This window comes from Perna viridis, chromosome 3 (genome assembly GCF_037379345.1).
Source record: "Perna viridis isolate PV_CMFRI_1.1 ecotype Kerala chromosome 3, ASM3737934v1, whole genome shotgun sequence".
NCBI classification, from domain to species: domain Eukaryota; kingdom Metazoa; phylum Mollusca; class Bivalvia; order Mytilida; family Mytilidae; genus Perna; species Perna viridis.
In genome coordinates, this window is record NC_142447.1 from 59215401 (window position 1) to 59236676 (window position 21276).

Below are 21276 nucleotides of genomic sequence, written 5' to 3' on the forward strand. Positions count from 1 at the left end.
GTGGGACGGAGAGGCTTCAATTTTGTTCAGGTCAGAAAATTTATTTCCAGCTTAATGCATTTACACTATAACCTTGGCTAGATCATTTATTTTCTATACTGAAAATACTGAATCAAGAGATTTATTTTCTATCATTGTTTTAGAAAAGGTCAATTAAAAATTTAATAACTCCTATTGAAGAATCAATTTGTCGCAAAAAAAAATAACTGAAGTTAATTTTTATTTTGGCCACTTTTGTATATATCCGTAAGTGTTACCGCAACTTTTCCCATACCATTGAAAAGCTTCAAAACATTGTCATTCATGACTGTACATGTACCTTAATATATTGAGTTAATTCATATTTGATGTCTAAGGGATGACTATTAAAGAAGCTCGAACAATGGAGTAAAAATATCTTGACTTTTTGACCCAGTGGGGTACAAAGATAGGCTTGCACTGCAATAAAATTCAAAATATTCTTTGGCGACAAATTGATTCTAAAGGTACCTGAAAATCATCAATTTGATAATAATGAGTTGGTCTACGACTTAAAGCAGTAAACTGAATGAAACCAGATGACAATGTGCAAAAACAGTAAGTCGGTGAGAGTGAAAAGGGGAAGATTCCACGTCCAACGAATCAGGATGAGCTAGATTAGGAAGTGTAGGAGCTTGAAAAAAGAACTGAAAGAAGAAAGGCGTAAAGCGCACTTACGACAAGAGGTTGAAAAAACGACGGCCAAGGGCCTACAAACTTTCACACATCCGCGATGAAATATTTAAATGGAACATAGTAATTATCTGTGTAGCTCTCCAGAATCACAGATGTTGGAAACCTACTACAGGACTTAACGACTAGAAGGAGAGGGATGCATGGACTGTGTCTACGTCAGAAACTCATCGTACGCATTTAAAGACCTACATGTACCGTACATCCAATTTTATGGAGTGGATAAACTGCAACCGTTGTCATGTGTCATAGAACTTTTAAATTTTACATTACATACTTAGTGGGAAAGAAAAAAAGCTTCTGAATTATTATTGGGGGTGTTTGTTTGGGATATGAAGCTGAATAAATGTTCTCAAACTTTTTTGTTATGTATCTGTAGAGCAAAAAGGTAAAAAGAAAGTATTTACATGCTCAGATATGTCTATATCATTTTTTAAAAATATTTTTCAGATGCATCAGTTTTCAAAATATATGGACATATTTTTAAATATGATGTTATAATGTCAAAACTCTGAATTTCAAAGTTTTAAATTCTTCTCAGGAGAAAGGTAAGTATTATAGGCTAAATTGGTATTTGAAGAAAAACAATGTCATGAGAAGAATTACCTAGATCATTGCTTCCGTCAAGGATGCTAAACACGGCTTGACTTGGTAGGATCCATTTACCACCATCTTTACTTGTGAAAAGGAAGGGAGTTTCTAGAAGACGCTCGACTAATGGCTCTTTGATCAGATTCCAGTTGCTGGTAATTTCCCCTAAATTTGGAATAACGTTATACACTCGCTCGACATCCCGCTGAGGAAACTGGTTGTTTTCACACTTCCATAATAGTTCTTTAATGGTCATATGGTAAACATGAGCTAGCACTTCATTTACCAAGCATTTATTCCACCTGGTTGGTTTATCAGTGTGTGTCTTGTTCTTCCTCTGATCTGCAGACGGCCATTTCACGTGGCGTCTGTTTTGATCAAGTGCAAATAAACCATTAACATGGACAGGGTACCCAGTCAAACTCTTAGTTTCTAGCGGAAGTGGCATCAGACAAAACACGTGACCTATAAACTGTGGGTCAACAAACAAAGGAACAGCTACACTAACGTATGGACTGTATGACAAAGATTCGTCCTGTGAAAGTTTAATAAGTTCATCAGATAGGGGTTTCCCCTTCCGACAATGCATCACAAACCAATCCTGTTCAATGGATTCTTCTGTGGCGTTCTGTGTGACAATGGTAAGGTCAAACGTTCTAATATAAGTCTCCTCTGTGACAGATAATAGCACCTGTCTCATGTAACTTTGAAGTTCTGACCGCTTTATTCTCACATCTGCAAGACAGTTATCAGCAATTTTCACCATAAAAAACGGGTCATCAGAACGTCTGTCATCTCCGGTTTTCCAAAACAGTTCAATTTTCTCAAGACATTTTAGAAACAGAAGTTCAACGGATGCTTCAGACTGAAAAGCTGTAAAAAGATCTGAGATTTTCTCGCGTCCATAAATATTATCAGAAAGAGGAGATACATCATGACGCAAAGGAAATCTGAACAAAGTGCCATGAAAGTTTCCTGTATCCAGTGTCTCCTGTGAAAATCCAAATAAACCATCAAAAGCATTTAAACAATATGACGGTTCCATCTGCTTTTTGTATTTGTGTAGCTTGTTTAGTTTCATGGTGATACACACTTTCCCTGGATCTTTTTGGTGAGGATCAATCACTAATAGTTTACCTCCACTTATAATCATTGGGTAATCTGAAAGTAACAAAGAGTTACAAGTATTGGTTCAGATTTACAATACGACTTATCCTTATAATGCCTGTCTTATAAAATAGCTTTGTTCTATTTTTAGAACTAATTCACGAAAACATTAAATACAATTTAGAACTGACTATGATAAAAATTTTGTCTATGGACAATATAACAGGAACAATCCACAATACGACTTGTCACTATTTAAAGACATATTTTAGCATATCCTATCAGAAAAAAAAACATCTTCCTATCTCGAATATTCTGGTTACTTGGTGAAGAAGTGGTGACTGACTTTTTTTAAAAGGTTCTGGTATAACTATGCCCAGAATTAAGCAGCACCACCCTCTAAACGAGGTAAGCAGGCTAAACTTCGAATTTGAATGCTTACACTTTGTTGTAAGACTTGATTAGATTACAGAGTAATGGTGTGACGTATACTTTGATTAAAATCGTCTACCTTCTTAATTTTTTAAAGAACTTATCAATTATTGGTAATCTCATATATTGACCTCCTCTCAGAGGTCGATGGAAATGGAAAACACATGACCAAACTATACCACAAGTGCGATGATTTCTCTTCCTATATTGTCAACGTTCCTTTATCTGTACCATTTGTGTATTAATTTTTCGTATCATATCTCAGACTTGAAGCGAAAACTAGTCGAAACTACGCAGACGCTTTGTTCCGCTCCAGACTTCTTTGGAATAGGCAACTGGTTCTAGAACAGGGTTATGCTTAAACAAGATTAAAGTCATCAGAACAAAATGTTTATGGTCTTAATCATAAACTAATGTAAGCAAAGGTGTATCCATCTACACGATTATAACCGATTTGACTACATGATGTTTTCATTTCCCGTTTCCTCTTTCGTCTACCCCGCACGTGACATTTTATTAAAAACTGGGAGGGTGTTACTAGAAAAGCAGAGGACGCACTATTGTGACTACCTGTGCACCCTGTCCATGCTCAAATTCAAATAGAAAAAACATAATTCACAATAGTGTACCTGTTATGTGAAATACAGATTTAAATCCCAGTCCAAACCGCCCGACCTTTACAGGGTCAAATTCCTTGACACTTTGGTAGATCATCTGTATCCCTGTCCAATCTGCCTCCGTAAAGCTTGCACTGTTAAAAACACATAGTGCCGGTCCCTGTATTTAAAAAAAATGCTACAAGTTATAGAGAAGCACCCGTAATAAAAAAAGTTAATGAAACAATTTCGAAAAACGCAAGTTTTCATTGAATATTAAAGAGAATGACACTGAAGAAAATCAATAATGCTTAAATCATGGCGCACTTGTGATATGGTCAATATTATAATGCAATACAAAGTACATCACATGGTTGCCACATGCTACAATATAGATAGTAATATTTGCAGCAGTCATGTCTACTTTATTCATCACAACACCAAAGCCATCAGGTATATTCATTACGGTCTAGAGCAATATTGCTGAATTTAAAAATGTTAGTGTTACATAGTACATGTACCTTGAAATACTTTTTGAAAGCCTTCCGTTTTGTTCCATCCTCTTTGTTTACACATCTTTCATCAAATAGAACTTTCATTTCGGAGGCTTCAGCGTCTTCAGCGTTCTGTATTATTTCCTGCATATATTAACATACAGATATATCAACACCAGAGAACAATCGATGGATTCCATGTATAATATTCCAGATAGAGATAAATTAACAGTATAAAAAAAACAACACAGAGAACTTAAAGAAGCTATAAATAGTACAAGAGCAAATCAAACTCCCAATGTGATTATAAACCGGGTGTACAGTTAGGGTAAAGTCAAATCAAACTTTCAAGGTGATTATAAACCGGGTGTACAGGTAGGGTAAAGTCATATCAAACTCCCAATGTGATTATAAACCAGGTGTACAGGTAGGGTAAAGTCAAATCAAACTTTCAAGGTGATTATAAACCGGGTGTACAGGTAGAGTAAAGTCATATCAAACTCCCAATGTGATTATAAACCAGGTGTACAGGTAGGGTAAAGTCAAATCAAACTCCCAATGTGATTATAAACCAGGTGTACAGGTAGGGTAAAGTCAAATCAAACTTTCAAGGTGATTATAAACCGGGTGTACAGGTAGGGTTAAGTCAAATCAAACTTTCAAGGTGATTATAAACCGAGTGTACAGGTAGGGTAAAGTCAAATCAAACTTTCAAGGTGACTATCAACCGGGTGTATAGGAGGGTAAAGTCAAATCAAACTCCAAGGTGATTATAAACCGGGTGTACAGGTAGGGTAAAGTCAAATCAAACTCCCAAGGTGATTATAAACCGGGTGTACAGGTAGGGTAAAGTCAAATCAAACTTTCAAGGTGATTATAAACCGGGTGTACAGGTAGGGTCAAGTCAAATCAAACTTTCAAGGTGATTATAAACCGGGTGTACAGGTAGGGTAAACTCAAATCAAACTTTCAAGCTGATTATAAACCGTGTGTACAGGTAGGGTAAACTCAAATCAAACTTTCAAGGTGATTATAAACCGGGTTTATAGGTAGGGTAAACTCAAATCAAACTCCCAAGGTGATTATAAACCGGGTGTATAGGTAGGGTAAACTCAAATCAAACTCAAAAGGTGATTATAAACCGGGTGTACAGGTAGGGTAAACTCAAATCAAACTCAAAAGGTGATTATAAACCAGGTGTACAGGTAGGGTAAAGTCAAATCAAACTTTCAAGGTGATTATAAACCGGATGTATAGGTAGAGTAAAGTCAAATCAAACATTCAAGGTGATTATAAACCGGTTGGGTTGAGTCAATTCAAACTCTCAAAATGATTATAAACCAGTTAAAAAGGTAGGGTAGTCAAATCAAACTCCCAAGGTGATTATAAACCATGTTTATAGGTAGGAAAAAGTCAAATCAAACTCCAAAGGTGATTATAAACAGGGTGTATAGGTAGAGTAAAGTCAAATCGAACTCCCAAGGTGATTATAAACTGGGAGTATAGGTAGTATAAAGTCAAATCAAACTCTCAAGGTGATAATAAACAGGGTGTTTAGGTAGGGTAAAGTCAAATCAAACTTCCAAGGTGATTATAAACAATGTGTATTGGTAAGGTGAAGTCAAATCAAACTACAAAGGTTATTATAAACCAGGTGTATAGGTAGGGTAAATATAATTCGCCAAAATAGAAACACCAGTAAAGTTGTTTAAAGTTTTCTCAGTTATGTCTGGTAGAGTATTTCATATTATTAAATCCTACCAAATAAAAATTCATCAAGCGGTTTCCGACAAAATGCATCCAGTTCTTCTAAAATTAAGAATTGTTGAAAATATTCTGTCCCATAACTCCTTAAAAAAATTTGGCACTTGTAGTATACACATACTTACACTGTAACTTAATGCATAAGGAATATCCGAAGTGGTTATGGAGTGATGCGTTCTAAAGACTTTCCTAGCTGACAGACAAGCAGGCGCATAACATATTAACCATTTCACTCTATCACTTTGTTACAAAGGACGATTATACATGTTTTTGATCTGTATATGAATTTAGACAGTTTTAAGTAAAGTTTGGGTTTTTTTTCAGTTTGTGTCCGTAAGGCACAGCTAAAATGAGCTTAAACTCAATATCATGCGTATTCAATCAATGACAACTAAAAATATATCTTGGTGAACATTGTATTCTCTCTTATAACCATTCAGACAATAAAGGCTACCCGAGAGGAGTTAAATGTTATATTTTCTTTTGTGGTCGGACGGACAGACAGACAGACAGGTAAATATATTTAAGTGTGTGTTATTTAAGCTTTTACCATATCAATACCTTAAGGATTTGGCCGTCATCTGGGTACTGGTCGAGTATAGATTTCAGCTGGTGGATCAATGGAGGCTGAATTATCCCGGAGAACTCAGGTCCATCCTCCTCGCTGTCATCAGTGGACGACATTTTCGGGGTTTATCCTTTTCAAGCTGTGACTAATAGACAGTTAGCAGAATGTATAAATCAGTTGGAGTTTTTTCTTGAACTGTGCATCATGCCCTTCAGTAATCTTAAATTGTTTTCTAATATAAACCTGAAGTAAAAGAAAATGACGATGAAATAAAACATTTCATATTAATATTAACTGATGCTACATAAAATTCAGTTAACGTTTTATTTTCTAAATAAGTAAAATCCTGAGTACATCATACCAGATAAGATACACTCTAAGGAACTTGTAATGGGCTGTATAGAGGTTTCTTAAAATTATAGAACAGGTGTGTAGGACGGACCAGATTTTTTGATAAAGATAGTGATAAATTATTGAAATAATCGGGATAAAAAATGCAACTCACATTAGAAATACGAGGTAAAGGAATTTACTCATGCGATATTTCAATAAATTTTATTATAATTGTCGTGATGTTTTGTTTTGTGCGTTAAAGTTATGTTTTTCAACGTATCGTATCAATGGTGATATCCTGACGGGGAGTGTGCAGGAACCTAATCCAACAATTCAATAGTGTTTCAACAATCATATTTATAATATTTTTTTTCCTTTATTATTCCATAACATTTCAATTTTTGGTATACATTGATTCGCTCATTGGGTACTGACATAGAAATAAAACACTACATCTAAAAGCAGTTTTTGGCATGGCATGGATTATGTCCTTATTGTATGACTTATGATGTACCGCGATTCTCAAGCCCGCATGGGAAATATTGGGATTGATTTTATATACGATGGTGACATAACTGTTTGTAGGTTCGGAGCTCGCCTGCCAGTTAGCTGCTAGCAGTTCTTAGTTAGCACATTTGTGTAATTTATATTCAGTTTCTTTATTTCCGTTGTAACAAGGAACTAAGATCTAATTGGACTGACTTCTTTGTGTGTTTGATTGTGTACTATTTTTTTCCACAGTGGCCAGATTTTAAAGGGGGATGGTTGTGATCACGCCAAAGCACTTTGAATACATTTTTAGCGCCTTTTCCAAGTCCGGAATTTCTGGCCTCTTTATGTCTTGTTTCGTTCTTACCTTTAGTTTATTTCTATGTTACTTGAGTATATAGGGACAGGTCTTTCGCTCTTCCTGTGTATAATGATATTTTGGGACCTGTCCTGTATCATGAGGGTTTTCTCGACATTCGTTGAGACCAATGGGCGGCCTTCGACTGACATTTTCATCCCGGTGGTGTTGTTGTCTCTTTGGCATATACACCATATACCTATTTTTGTTATATTTGAGCCATTTGTACATAGATAGATGTAATATATGTGTAATTAAAATGCAGAAAGGTATCCGCATTGATTAAGTTCCCTACCGTATTAGGTTCTCTCTTCAGCATCAGCTGACTGATTTTCAAAAATACTTCATTTCACCCAAACATTAGGGATTTAAATTGCGGGAAAATATATTATAAATTACTTGAACCTCCACGCACCTAGGATTAGAAAAAAATATTTCCTTTTTAAAAAAAAAAAAAACACTTCAGATTTCTGTGTGGACTAGCTTCCTAAAATCATCAGTATTCTCAACAGAGAGTATTCAAGGGAACCAAGATTCTAGCGGAAATCTAAAGAATGTAATCCAGGACAAAGACCAGACAAACACGATAAAGAACATGAAGTAACTAAAAAAATACATACAAAGTAACAAAAGTAAATGAGCAACTCGGACTCCACTAAAAATGGGAACATGGACCAGGTGCACCGGTAGGGTAAGCGTCCTCTGCTTTTCTAGAAACACCCGCCGAGTTGCTCATAAAAAAGTCAACTCCGGGGTAGAGGAAAGGAAAACTATGACTCGTTGAACAAATCAGTTCTCATGTGCAGATGGATACACCGTAATGATCCACGAGTTCATGATGACGACCATAAAACTTCTCTAGTGATGACTTTAAAGCTTGTAGCAACGTTAACCCTGTTCCAAAAACCTAATTGTTACAAGTCTAGCGCCATACAAAAAGTCTGCGTAGTTACGGTAAGCTCTGGCATAACGTATGAGTTGGGATATGAAAACTCCATACGCAGGTGCTGAAGGGATGTTGCCACAGATGAAGGAAACTTGATAATTCTGAATGAAAAGTCATCACGTTTGTCATAAAGTAATAGTTTTCCTTTACCAGCAATCTCTAAGTGTAGGTCAAGATATGAGGCTGTCTTAACAGTGACTGTTTGTAGTATCCTTTATCTCAAGTTCTTTGGGGTAGATGCGAAGTATTAAATCCCGCAACTTGGATTGTGTAACGATAATACATCATCTATATAACGGAAACTGAAATTAAAGGATCTAGCTAAACGATGTTCTTTCTTTAGGATCAGATCAGCTATAGAGTTAGCCTCATGAGAGTGAAGGAATAGGTCAACAAGTAGAGGAGCAGAATTTGGTCCCTTTGGAATGCCGACCGTTTGTTGAAAAACGCGTCCACCACAATGGACAAATATATTGTCGATCCAAATAAAAAAATCCAGCATTTTGAAAACATCTTCTTCTATATATTTGGAGGATAAAATTTAGAATTATTTTTTCACAAAGCATAAGGAATCTCTAGCAAGAACTATATATTTGTATCTACGTGTACCATCTTTTTTGGAGAAACAATGATGTATAATGTTTTTGAGTCGGGATTTTAACTGAGTATGGGGAATAGAATTATACAGTGTTGAAAAATCATAGGTTTTAATGCTATTATATCCTGATAATAATCTTGAATTCAGAGTCTCCAAAGATTTTTTCAAATTTTTCAGGATCCACAATGAATTAATACCACAAGTATTGTGGTAAGACTGGATACCCTCTATGGCAGCTGTGAGTACAGAAGTTGTGAAAGAGGTTTGGGGTTACATTTTGCAGATCCAGCTATGTTGCGTTGTTTGTATGGATTCTTGTAGAAAATGAGACAAAATTTTCAGAACTGATCTAACCGTATAGTACTACATAATATAGGATAGAATTCTACAGTCAAGACATTTAACAGAATTCTACAAGAAATACGTTTGGCAGAATTCTACAGTCAAGACATTTGGCAGAATTCTACATTCAAGACATATGGCGGAATTATATAGTCAAAACATTTGGCTGAATTCTACAGTAAATACATTTGTCAGAATTCTAAACTCAAAAGATTTGGCAGAATTCTGCAGTGAAGATATTTGGCGGAATTCTACAGTCAAGACATTGGGCAGAATTCTACAGTCACGATATTTAGCAGAATTCAACAGTCAAGACATTTAGCAGAATTCTACAGTCAAGATATTTAGCAGAATTCTACAGTCAAGACATTTGGCGGAATTCTACAATCAAGACATTTCACAGAATTCTACAAGAAATACGTTTGTCAGAATTCTACAGTCAAGACATTTGGCAGAATTGTACAGTCAAGACAATTGGCAGAATTCTACAGTCACGATATTTAGCAGATTTCTACAGTAAATACGTTAGGCAGAATTCTAAAATCAATACATTTAGCAGAATTCTACAGTGAAGACATTTGGCAGAATTCTACAGTAACGATATATGCAGAATTCAACAGTCAGGACATTTAGCAGAATTCTACAGTCAAGACATTTGGCAGAATTCTACAGTCAAGATATTTAGCAGAATTCTACAGTCAAGACATTTGACGGAACTCTTCAGTAAATACGCTTGGCAGAATTCTACAATGACGAAATTTGGCAGAACTCTATAGTCAAAACATTTCGCAGAATTCTACAATCAAGACATTTAACAGAATTCTACAAGAAATACGTTTGGCACAATTCTACAGTAAAGACATTTGGCGGAATTCTACAGTCCAGACATTTGGCAGAATTCTACAATGAAGAAATTTGGCAGAACTCTACAGTGAAGAAATTTGGCAGAACTCTATAGTCAAGACATTTCGCAGAATTCTACAATCAAGACATTTGGCAGAATTCTACAATCAAGATATTTAACAGAATTCTACAAGCAATACGTTTGTCACAATTCTACAGTCAAGACATTTGGCAGAATTCTACAGTCAAGACATTTGGCGGAATTCTACAGTTAAGACATTTGGTAGAATTCTACAGTCACGATATTTAGCAGAATTCTACAGTCAAGACATTTGGCAGAATTCTACAGTCCAGACATTTGACGGAATTCTACAGTCAAGACAATTGGCAGAATTCTACAAGAAATACGTTTGGCAGAATTCTACAATGAAGAAATTTGGCAGAACTCTACAGTGAAGAAATTTGGCAGAACTCTATAGTCAAGACATTTCGCAGAATTCTACAATCAAGACATTTGGCAGAATTCTACAATCAAGATATTTAACAGAATTCTACAAGCAATACGTTTGTCACAATTCTACAGTCAAGACATTTGGCAGAATTCTACAGTCAAGACATTTGGCGGAATTCTACAGTCAAGACAATTGGCAGAATTCTACAGTCACGATATTTAGCAGAATTCTAGTCATGACATTTGGCAGGATTCTACAGTCAAGACATTTGGCGGAATTCTACAGTCAAGACATTTGGTAGAATTCTACAGTCACGATATTTAGCAGAATTCTACAGTCAAGACATTTGGCAGAATTCTACAGTCCAGACATTTGACGGAATTCTACAGTCAAGACAATTGGCAGAATTCTACAAGAAATACGTTTGGCAGAATTCTACAATTATGACATTTTACAGAATTCTACAAGACATAAGTTTGGCAGAATTCTACAATCAAGACATTTGACAGAATTCTACAGTTAAGACATTTGGCAGAATTCTACAATGAAGAAATTTGACCGAACTCTATAGTCAAGACATTTCGCAGAATTCTACAATCAAGACATTGGCAGAATTCTTTAAATCAGGAAATTTAACAGAATTCTTTAAATCAGGAAATTTAACAGAATTCTACCATGAAGAAATTTGGCAGAATTCTACAGTGAAGAAATCAGGCAGAACTCTATAGTCAAGACATTTCAGAGAATTCTAAAAGAAATACGTTTGGCAGTATTCTTCAATCAAGGCATTTGACAGAATTCTACAATCAAGACATTTTACAGAATTCTACAATCAAGACATTTGACAGAACTCTACAGTCAAGACATTTAGCAGAATTCTACAGTCAAGACATTTGGCAGAATTCTACAGTCAAGACATTTGGCGGAATTCTACACTCAAGACATTTGTCAGAATTCTACAGTCAATACATTTGGCAGAATTCTAGTCAAGACATTTGACAGAACTCTACAGTCATGACATTAAACAGAATTCATATTATTGTTTTGCCAGTTTCGTATACTTTTCACTAGACATTTATCATGATTTCACCATCCAACATCAAGTTGTAATAACATTCATACAAAGATATTATTTTCATCATAATACGCTGCCAGCTAGAAACCATCCATTCCAGCTTTTATCCGAATGTGTAATGGCACTCTTCCTAATTCTCCATACAATCAGGAGCACTTAAACTTCAATATTGTTATACCTAACTGCATATGGAAGTTTCTATAGCATAACAATTTCCAAAGCCTTTATCTCGGCATCGTACAACCATTGTGTAAAATAATTCAGGTTCCTTTCTTCAGGTAACCTTTCTTGCTCTCTATTGCATTATTTGAAATTACCTTTACATGAAAATATGACAACCCAGGTTTTCACATTAATATGAGGAAGATGAAACCTTATTCGTCCTTATGCGTGGTAATATTGTCAGTCTTAAATATTTATGGGCGAAATGACAGGTCTGGTAAGGAACTGTGTGTTGTTATGGTCCGAAATGGTTTTGAGTCGAATTGACCGGTATTGATTACGTAATTTTCTTAAACATTCGAGTACCATGTTTTGACCATCCCTATCTTAGAAAAAGCTCAGATTCGATTTATATTTAATCATCGAAGCTAGCTTATGTTCCCTGACTGGTGTGGTCCTCAATCGCATTTACCGATGCTGCCATTGTACTGTTTTCAAGCTTTCGCAAGGTGTAAAACCACTATTAAAAGTCCCATTACTTTCTATATTGAATTCAGCAATTTCTTTTTTAAAGTTTAAAATGAACTTCAACAGATTTTATCATAGAGGGGAACCATTAAAGACTCTTTCATAAAATTTTCGGCATACCTTTGATGGCTTAACTCTAAGAATGAACGGTGAAGTGAAAGTAGACAGGTATTAAAATTAATACTTTCCTTTTGGAAATTCGACAAATGGATGGGATTAAGATCTAGACTCTAAAAATTTTCTCTACATCACAGTTTAAAATTGTTGTATTGTACCTGACATGATAAACTTTCAGATGACACCCAGCGTGCATGTACTGGCTGAATCACAATACAATATTTCTTTTTTTTTCACGAACTACTCACTAGTATGCGGTGCAGGCGACTGGTTCCCCTTAATAGTGACATTATAGCACAAACTGGATATTGATGCTTTTTCTGCCCATAAGTATGCATGACCCAGTTGATAATACAGTCATTTACGTGCCCTTCGGCAGCGTAATAAATGCATTTTTTAACGTTCACTAACCGCAGCATAATACGACCGTATCCAGTTGAACTCGGTTCACTTCAGGGGCCGATTCTGGCGAGGGCGTGTCGGGCGTGCGCCCACCCCCCTTAATAATCAGGGGTAGATTTAGGCGGTTTTAGGTTTTACCACAAAAGATATCTACATTGTACCACTCTAGAAAAATATTTCAAAAATTTAAGTTAAAAAAAATTTTCGCCTCGTTCCGCTCCGCAAAATTTTAACTGCGCCCCCTAATCTTAAATCCTGAATCCACCTCTGCACTTGAGGCTGGTGTTGACACAAATATTAGTTTAGGACGCACCTAACATATGTCTTTACACTTTATTATGGACACAACAACTCATTTAAACAAATAATTACTCAATATTTTGAAATTGAATTGAAGTAATATAAGGAAGGTGAAACCTTTTAATGATCTCAAAGATACATTAATTAAAAACACCTTTGATTATTTTTCAGCTCCGATTTGATATATTATAGATCATGTTTCAAGTATGATATTTCTGAAGTTGAAAAACGGAAGAGAGATATAGGATGTAAAGTTGTTTTTGGTACGAAAACGACTATGAGTTTTCTAAAGTGGAATAATCATAGAAAAATGTTAGAACAACTGCTTATCTAAAGCATGAGACAGAATATTCTCTGATGCAAGAGAAGTTTAATTCCATATTCCATGAAGTAAATTCTTATTTCATTTATAAGAATCGGGAAAACGGTTTCGTATCTCCATTCTTACACTGGTATGTTCATAAGAAAAATGGGCAGAAAGCACGTTATATATATTCACGTTTGATTGATGGAGTACATCTTCCGATTTGAATTCAGGAGACTGATTTTTTTTTGGAGGGGGATATGTCACTGTATGTTTAATTTTCATTACATATTATCATATCATACACCATACCCATCATGACGTATCACCGACTTCTTATACTGTCGTATACATATTACTAACATTGCACGCTTGGCGCAAAATGAATTATGCGCACCCAGGCTATAATTCAGATATTTGCTCAAATTTGCGATAGAAATCTTTTTTATTTTTTTTTATAAATTGCGAAAGTGCTTAGCAAGTTTGTCAGCCGTAGTGTTATTTTATTGTGTTTTCGGGTCGAGTATAATTGAGTTGTTGAATGTTTTCCGAAAGATGAATAAATATGTACAGTTTATTAATAAATATATTTGCAGTTTATACAGATTATAAATGGTTGTTGAAACTTGTCCTTGCAATGGAGATTTAGTCTCAGCCCCATATGCCCTGCGACAAATTTGCAAATTATATACAAACGTTAAAATATAGTATCGCAAAATAAAACGATTATCTAATCCTAAACCAAAAAATAAATTATAAATGAAACTTTCAGTAAACTTTAGAAAAAAACTAAGAGACCTGTTTATCACAGGAACTCCCGCCTCATTTGTTATTAGTGATTTTTTTTATTTTATTAAGAAATCGAATGTGTCTGAAAGACACTAATGATGCCCCCGCTCGCTAGATTTGCCAAATTAGGAACATGTTTATTCTTGTATGAAGACATGGTTTGCAGATTCAGAAATCCTTCCAAGGCTTGTGTTATTCATGGTCTGGGGATCAATTTGTGGATCAGAAATTCCTAAATATATGCATATCTACATATTGTATCCTGGCCACATAGTGTCATGAAATTCTGTTTGGTAGTGTCAGACTAGTTGTGATGAGAATAAGGGGACTGATGGACGTATTAATGGACACATAAAAAATGTTAATACTCCATAACAAATCCATAACTTCGTTGCTTGGGATATATTTCTGACATAAATAACAAAGTCTAACTATCACCCAATTCCGTAATATTTCATGAAAATCAAGATCCTTTGGCCCTGCACACCTTCATCATGTGTGGAAATACCCTGTAAAATATTTTAGATGTAGTTCAAAAACTGTACGAGGAGATAGCCGGAAAAGCCATATAGCCCTGTTTCTGAGTAATATGACAACGTGTAACTATCACCAATTTCCGTAATATTTCACGAAAATCGAAATCGTTTGGCCCTGCACACCTTCATCATGTGTAGAAATATCCTGTAAAATATTTTAGATGTTGTTCAAGAACTGTACGAGGAGATAGCCGGACAAGCTATGATCATGTGTAATCCGGAAGGACGGACGAACGGACGGACAGGGGTAAATTAATATGCCCCCCGACAGTTTTTCGCGGGGGCATAACAATGCAAATTCACTATATCTGTAAGTATATTGCTTCGGCATTATAGCGTCAGCTAAGTTAGGCTATACGGCAGTTAATGGAACATATAATGCCCAGTCGAGCTATGCCTGCATGGGTCGCACAATTCATTTCGCGCCAAGTGTGCAATGTTAGTAAGTGATATGCATACGACAATGTAAGAAGTCGGTGATACGTCATGATGGGTATGATGTATGATATGATAATATGTAATGAAATTACACATACAGTGACACTTATAACCTTCCAATATCGGAAGTGGTTAGTGAGAGCTATATTATAGATTAGAACTTTGCTTGATGTGCACATTTGGATTCATACATGTAAGACTCAGATGCATGTCCGGTTTCACAGAGGTGTAAGATTTCACAAGCAGGTCCGATCACATTATGACGTCAATTTTTGTCTTGGAAATTGAAAAACATCTTACAAGTACATGTACATCGTACTATGACGCGGTCACTTTCACAAATGTAAATTTGATCGTACAAACATGTCCGATTAAACAAATACCAAACAAAACCGTTTATGTTCGTTTTATGAATTTTCTTTAGCAGAATCCATATTATTGTTTTGCCAGTTTTGTATAGTTTTCACTAGACATTTATCATGTTTTCACCATCCCACATCAAGTTTTAATAACATTCATACAAAGATATTATTTTTATTATTATACGCTGCCAGCTAGAAACCATCCATTCTAGCTTTTATCCGAATGTGTAATGGAATTCTGCCTAATTCTCCATACGTTGTACAATCAGGAGCACTTTTTAACCTTCAATATTGTTATACCTAACTGCATATGGAAGTTTTCCAAATCCTTTATCTCGACACCGTGCAACACAATTGGTACTACCATTGTGTAAAATAATTCAGGTTGCATGTCTTAAGGTAACCTTTCTTATTATTTTTTCAGGTTGCATTGCTTAAGGTAACCTTTCTTATTAATTTTCAGCTTGCATTTCTTAAAGGTAACTTTCTTATAATTATCTTGCTTGTGTTGTATCATTAAAATTACCTTTACATGAAAATATGATATATTCAGGTTTTCACTTTAATAAAGGCAAAATCATTTTTAAAAAGCTTCGCTGAGTGCAGCATGATATGACCGTATCCAGTTGAACTCTGTTCACTTGAGGCAAGTGTGGACACAACATTAGTTTTTGACGCACTTCACATATGTCTTTACAGTTTATTATGGACTCAACAACTCATTTTAACACAATATGCGCAATATTTTCAAATTCAATTTAAGTATTGTATGCCTGATTCAGGGTGCATTTATTGATCACTTGTACAACATAATCTGAAAAAAAAAACAGTAAATGATAGGGTTCACTTAGTAAGCATATTTCTTATAGCTCTTGTGTTTAGGCTGAGATTTTCATATGGATCCCAATAAAAAAATTAAAATCGGACCAAAAATGAAAATATCTATTTTTTGGGGGCGTGGACCCCTTCAGCCCCTTACAACTCGAAAACCGTAATAAATATCAGAAATCTGGATGAAAATGCAGGCAGGGATTTTATGAGGAATCTAATAAATAAACTTATCAAAATCGTAGCAAAAAAATAGACCCCCTTTTGCCCCCTTATAATTCGAAAACTGTAAAAGATATCTAAAATCTGATTGAAAAACACAGGCAAGGATTTTCATGAGGAATCTAATAAAAGAATTATCAAAATCAGACCAGAAATATACAAGCTATCGTCAAGAAATCAGAATAAAATATTTGTTTCTGCCCTTTTGTGGCCCCTTATTCTTACTTGGTCAAGTTACAACGCCAAAGATCAATCCCAACCTTCCTTTTGTGTAATGACACCTGGTAATACAATTTCTTTTAATACCGCGCTAGACTTCTTACAATTAGGTATCTGGAACAGGTTGGTGTTGCTAAAAGATAGAAATTATCACGACAGAATGTTGATGGTCGTGGATCATCGTTACGGTGTATCCATCTGCACCATGAGAACCGATTTGTTCAACGTGCCAAAGTTTTCCTTTTCTCTTTCCTCTACCTCGGACTTTACTTTTTATGAGCAACTTAATTTACTAGAAAAACAGTTGACCCTTACCCTACCGGTGCACCTGGTCCAGTCTCCCTAATATCTGTGGAGTCATTTAACTTTTGTTGCTTTGTGCGTATCATTTTCGTTATTATATTATCTGTTTTCCATGCCAGGTCTTTGTCTCTGGATTACATTTTGTTGATTTCCCCTAGTAAGAATACTTGAATCCCTAGATTACTCTTTTAAAAACATTCATTCACTAATAGTCAAGTTATTGTGTGGACATCAGGAAAATACATGCGTCTGGTCAACCTTTTTGGCCCCTAATTTCTGAAAAGTTCAAGCCTTTACTGCAAAAATCAGTCCAAGTTTTACCATTGTGGTATATATTTAGAAAATTGTGGAACAATATCATAGGCATTCCTATGCTTTTATTGGAGTTTATAGTTAATTAGTATATAGTTAATTTATGCCCTTTTTGGCCCCTTATTCTAAAACGGTTGGGGCCATAACCCCCTCCCAAATTAAGACAAACCATCCTTTTGCGGTTTGGAACCTTGTTTTTAAATTAATTTTATAAAGATCAACTGACTAATACGACGACAGCGCCATACCAATATACGACCGTATTTTTTTTTGCGGCCGTATAAAAATGATGTGTAATTCCTACTACACCTTCGAAAAAAGATAGTGTAGATAAGTAGGGAATTTTACTTTTTTCTTTTAATCAGAAATATTCTGATTTGAACAGTGCTTATTGAAAAATTATAAAACGAAATCAGGTCAACTGACTAACACTTATGTGTCTTCGAAAGACGACGACGACGACACAGACCGTAATTTGTTTGAGGCCGTAAAAAGTTATATGTGTACTTCCTACTACACCTTTGAAAAAAAAATAGTGTAGATAAGTAGGGCATTATTCTGACTTGAACAGTGCTTGTTGAAAAATTATTCAGGGTACAGTTTTTTATTCAAAAAATATGGTTATATGAAACAAACATGTTTTTTTTAATTTGGTCTAACAGATAAACTAGATAAAAAGTAGCGGCATTATTGCATTGTCCTCTATTCAGATTTCGGAAGAGGAATTAAGGACCGATAACTCTGGTAGAGAATGCTATTACATATATTGATATATATTTTTTATTTGGAAACTACCCCTTTACAACGGGGGCAACGTATCAAATTAAGACCCGGTAGCATCACTAATAAAAAAGCCATGGTCACCAACAAGAAAACGAACTTAAACAGCATTGGGTAAATCAATAAAATTCACATTCCAATGTTCACTATCAACACATGATAAAATACAATTTCTGATACCTGCAAGGGCCGGACATTGTAAAAGGAGATGTCGCAAATCTTCCATTTGATGGCCAGAACAGAGTTCGCAATCATCAGAATCATTCAGACGAAACCGATTTAAGTTGCTATTTAAACATAATGCATTAGTACGGCACAAAAACTTCAACCTTGAACCTTCGAAATCCGAATTGCAAGGTATCGCTATTGTCCCCTCTGTCTGTAAAAATACATGTATTCAGGCCAGGTATACTCTGTAGATACATCTCGTAGCAGCTCAGAATTCGAATACTGGCCCATAAAATCATTGAACATTACCTACATTAAAGTTATCCGCTCTGAAATAGAAGTCAAGTCCAACGTTCTCAAAAACAGGTTTAATGTAGGGAAAAGTAAGGCCATTCGACGGAGGAAGTACGACGCAGCTCATTAAACACTACTTTACACATTCTCCCCTCCGAAACTTTGAGTAAATACCGAGAGTAAGATACGCGTTGTCTATCTACGGCCTAATTCTAGGAGAACGGACGATTTAGACATATTCACTTTAGTTTTTAAAAGGGTCTTTTCTGCTCGGTATTGTAGACTACTCCAGACCTCTTGGCATTCTGAGAGAAAGACACCTATGGCAAGCCTGAGCGGACAAAAATCAATATTTTGTAATATTAGAAAATGTTTTTTTTTAATATTACAAAAACATTTTTTTAATATTAGAAAATATTTTTTAATATTAGAAATTCATTTTGTAATATTAAAAATTCATTTTCTAATATTAAAAATTCATTTTTTAATATTAGAAAATCAATTTCTAATATTAAAAAATCATTTTTTAATATTAAAAATTCAATTTTTTAATATTAAAAATGGTTTTGTAATATTAGAAATCCAATTTGTAATATTAGAAAATAAATTTGTAATATTAGAAAATAAATTTGTAATATCAAAAAAAATATTTTTTTAATATTAGGAAATACTTATTTTGTAATATTATGAAACATACTTTTTTAATACAAGAAAATCAATTTCTAATATTAAAAATCATTTTTTTAATATTAGAAATTCATTTGATAATATTAAAAATTCATTTTCTAATATTACAAATTCCTGATTTAGTAATATTATAAAATATCACACATTTAGTAATATTACAAAATATCACACATTTAGTAATATTACAAATTGAATTTATAATATTAGAAAATGAAATTTTAATATTAAAAAATCAATTTGCAATATTGCAAAATCAGTCACATTTAAAAAAAAAATTTAAAAAATGATTTTTTAATATTAAAAAAAAGAGTTTTGTTATATTAGAAATCAAAATTTGTTAAATTAAAAATGAATTTGTAATATTAAAAAATCATTTTTTTATATTACAAAAAACTTATTTTTGTCCACTTTGGCTTGCCATAGTCTGGCATAGACATCCGTACATAAAACGACATCGTGACCTTAGCTAGGCAATTAAATTCAAACTTTTAATTATGAACAATGAGAGTTGATTGTAAACAAATATATATATATATTTCATCTCAGTGTTAGTTTTTGGTTAAGGACACGCTATACTCCGAACTTCCTCTCACCCAAAACGTTGTATTGGTAAAACGAAAGTTGATCTCGAGAACGTCATAGCCCTCTAGGATATCACTTCTTACCGTCCAGGGAGGAGGGGGTTTCTGAATTTAATGCAAATTGTCACTATTCGTATGCTAAGCAGGGATACTACTTACAACTAAAGAATACAATAACCATTACTATGTCCTTTCACACTAAAATACTGAAACGTTTGATGATCATGAGAACATCCACAAAACAGGGGCTTATGGGAATTCAAAACGAAAGTAGGTGAAAAGTTTCGACGACTTTCTAAAAATGTGAAATGTGCACCGTCATCAAACAACAAATTTTAGGACAATTTACGTGTATATATCACGAACATTGTATGTTTTATCTATCAGGATTAATATATTTATGTACGTGTGTACGACCAAATTAAAGACAAATCTACATGTAGATAGCACTATTATAATGTACAATAAAATAAAATGTAATTACCTCTTATCTTGTTATACAGTTAATTAGGTTGGATAAGTTACGGATACAGACAGATATATTTATATATATTATATTTTAAATGTCAAATAACCTTACGTTGCACATTTGTATAGCTCTTGTACATGTAACATCTCTTTGTGTACACGTATCCCGCTCCATCACAGTTAGGCATGTTTCAGATCACTAAAGAGACCGGGCATTATATATCTATAGGACTGGGCCGGCAAAAAAAATACAATTGTAGGAGGGTGAAAGAAAAAATAGCCATCTTTGAAGGAGGTTATATATTTTCTAATTCAGGAAGGGGGTAATGACTCTTAAAAAAAGTTTTTTTTTCAGACATGATTATATGATACAATAAATATTTATGCCAGAATGTTTCAGCGTTGTCTCATGTTTCCATCCAATACATCCATCACTGTATCATAAATTCACATTATGTGTATCCATATGTTGTTTTAGTGCAGCGGATGGCTAAGGATTTTTCTAACTTTAATGGACCTAGAGGGTATACGGCTATATCATATGACATTGGAAAGATAAATCAATGTAGTTTTTGAATATCGTACTTACCGAAGTGAAAAACGGTTAAGTTTTCTGCTATTTTCCATCAATTAGAAGAGTTATAGAAATATTATCTAGACAGTTGACATGTCAGCGACCAAAATAATTGGGCCTTTTAGCATTTTTACATTCACTGAGGTCGACAGAGTTGATGATTTCCATTTAATTTAAAAGAAAACAATGATTTTACATGTCAC

The 21276-nt window shown here is 34.4% G+C and overlaps 1 protein-coding gene across 1 annotated transcript in view; it reads right to left on the reverse strand.

Moving 5' to 3' along the window:
• Positions 1-20429, reverse strand: part of LOC148623142 (sacsin-like) — a 36775-nt gene extending 16346 nt beyond the window's left edge. Inside the window, 5 exon segments of the mRNA XM_088573694.1 lie at positions 1318-2463; positions 3471-3618; positions 3959-4075; positions 6257-6506; positions 20191-20429. Coding sequence (XP_088429820.1) covers positions 1318-2463; positions 3471-3618; positions 3959-4075; positions 6257-6379 — 1534 coding nt within the window. The 5' untranslated portion in view covers positions 6380-6506; positions 20191-20429.
• Positions 20430-21276: the final 847 nt, after the last annotated feature.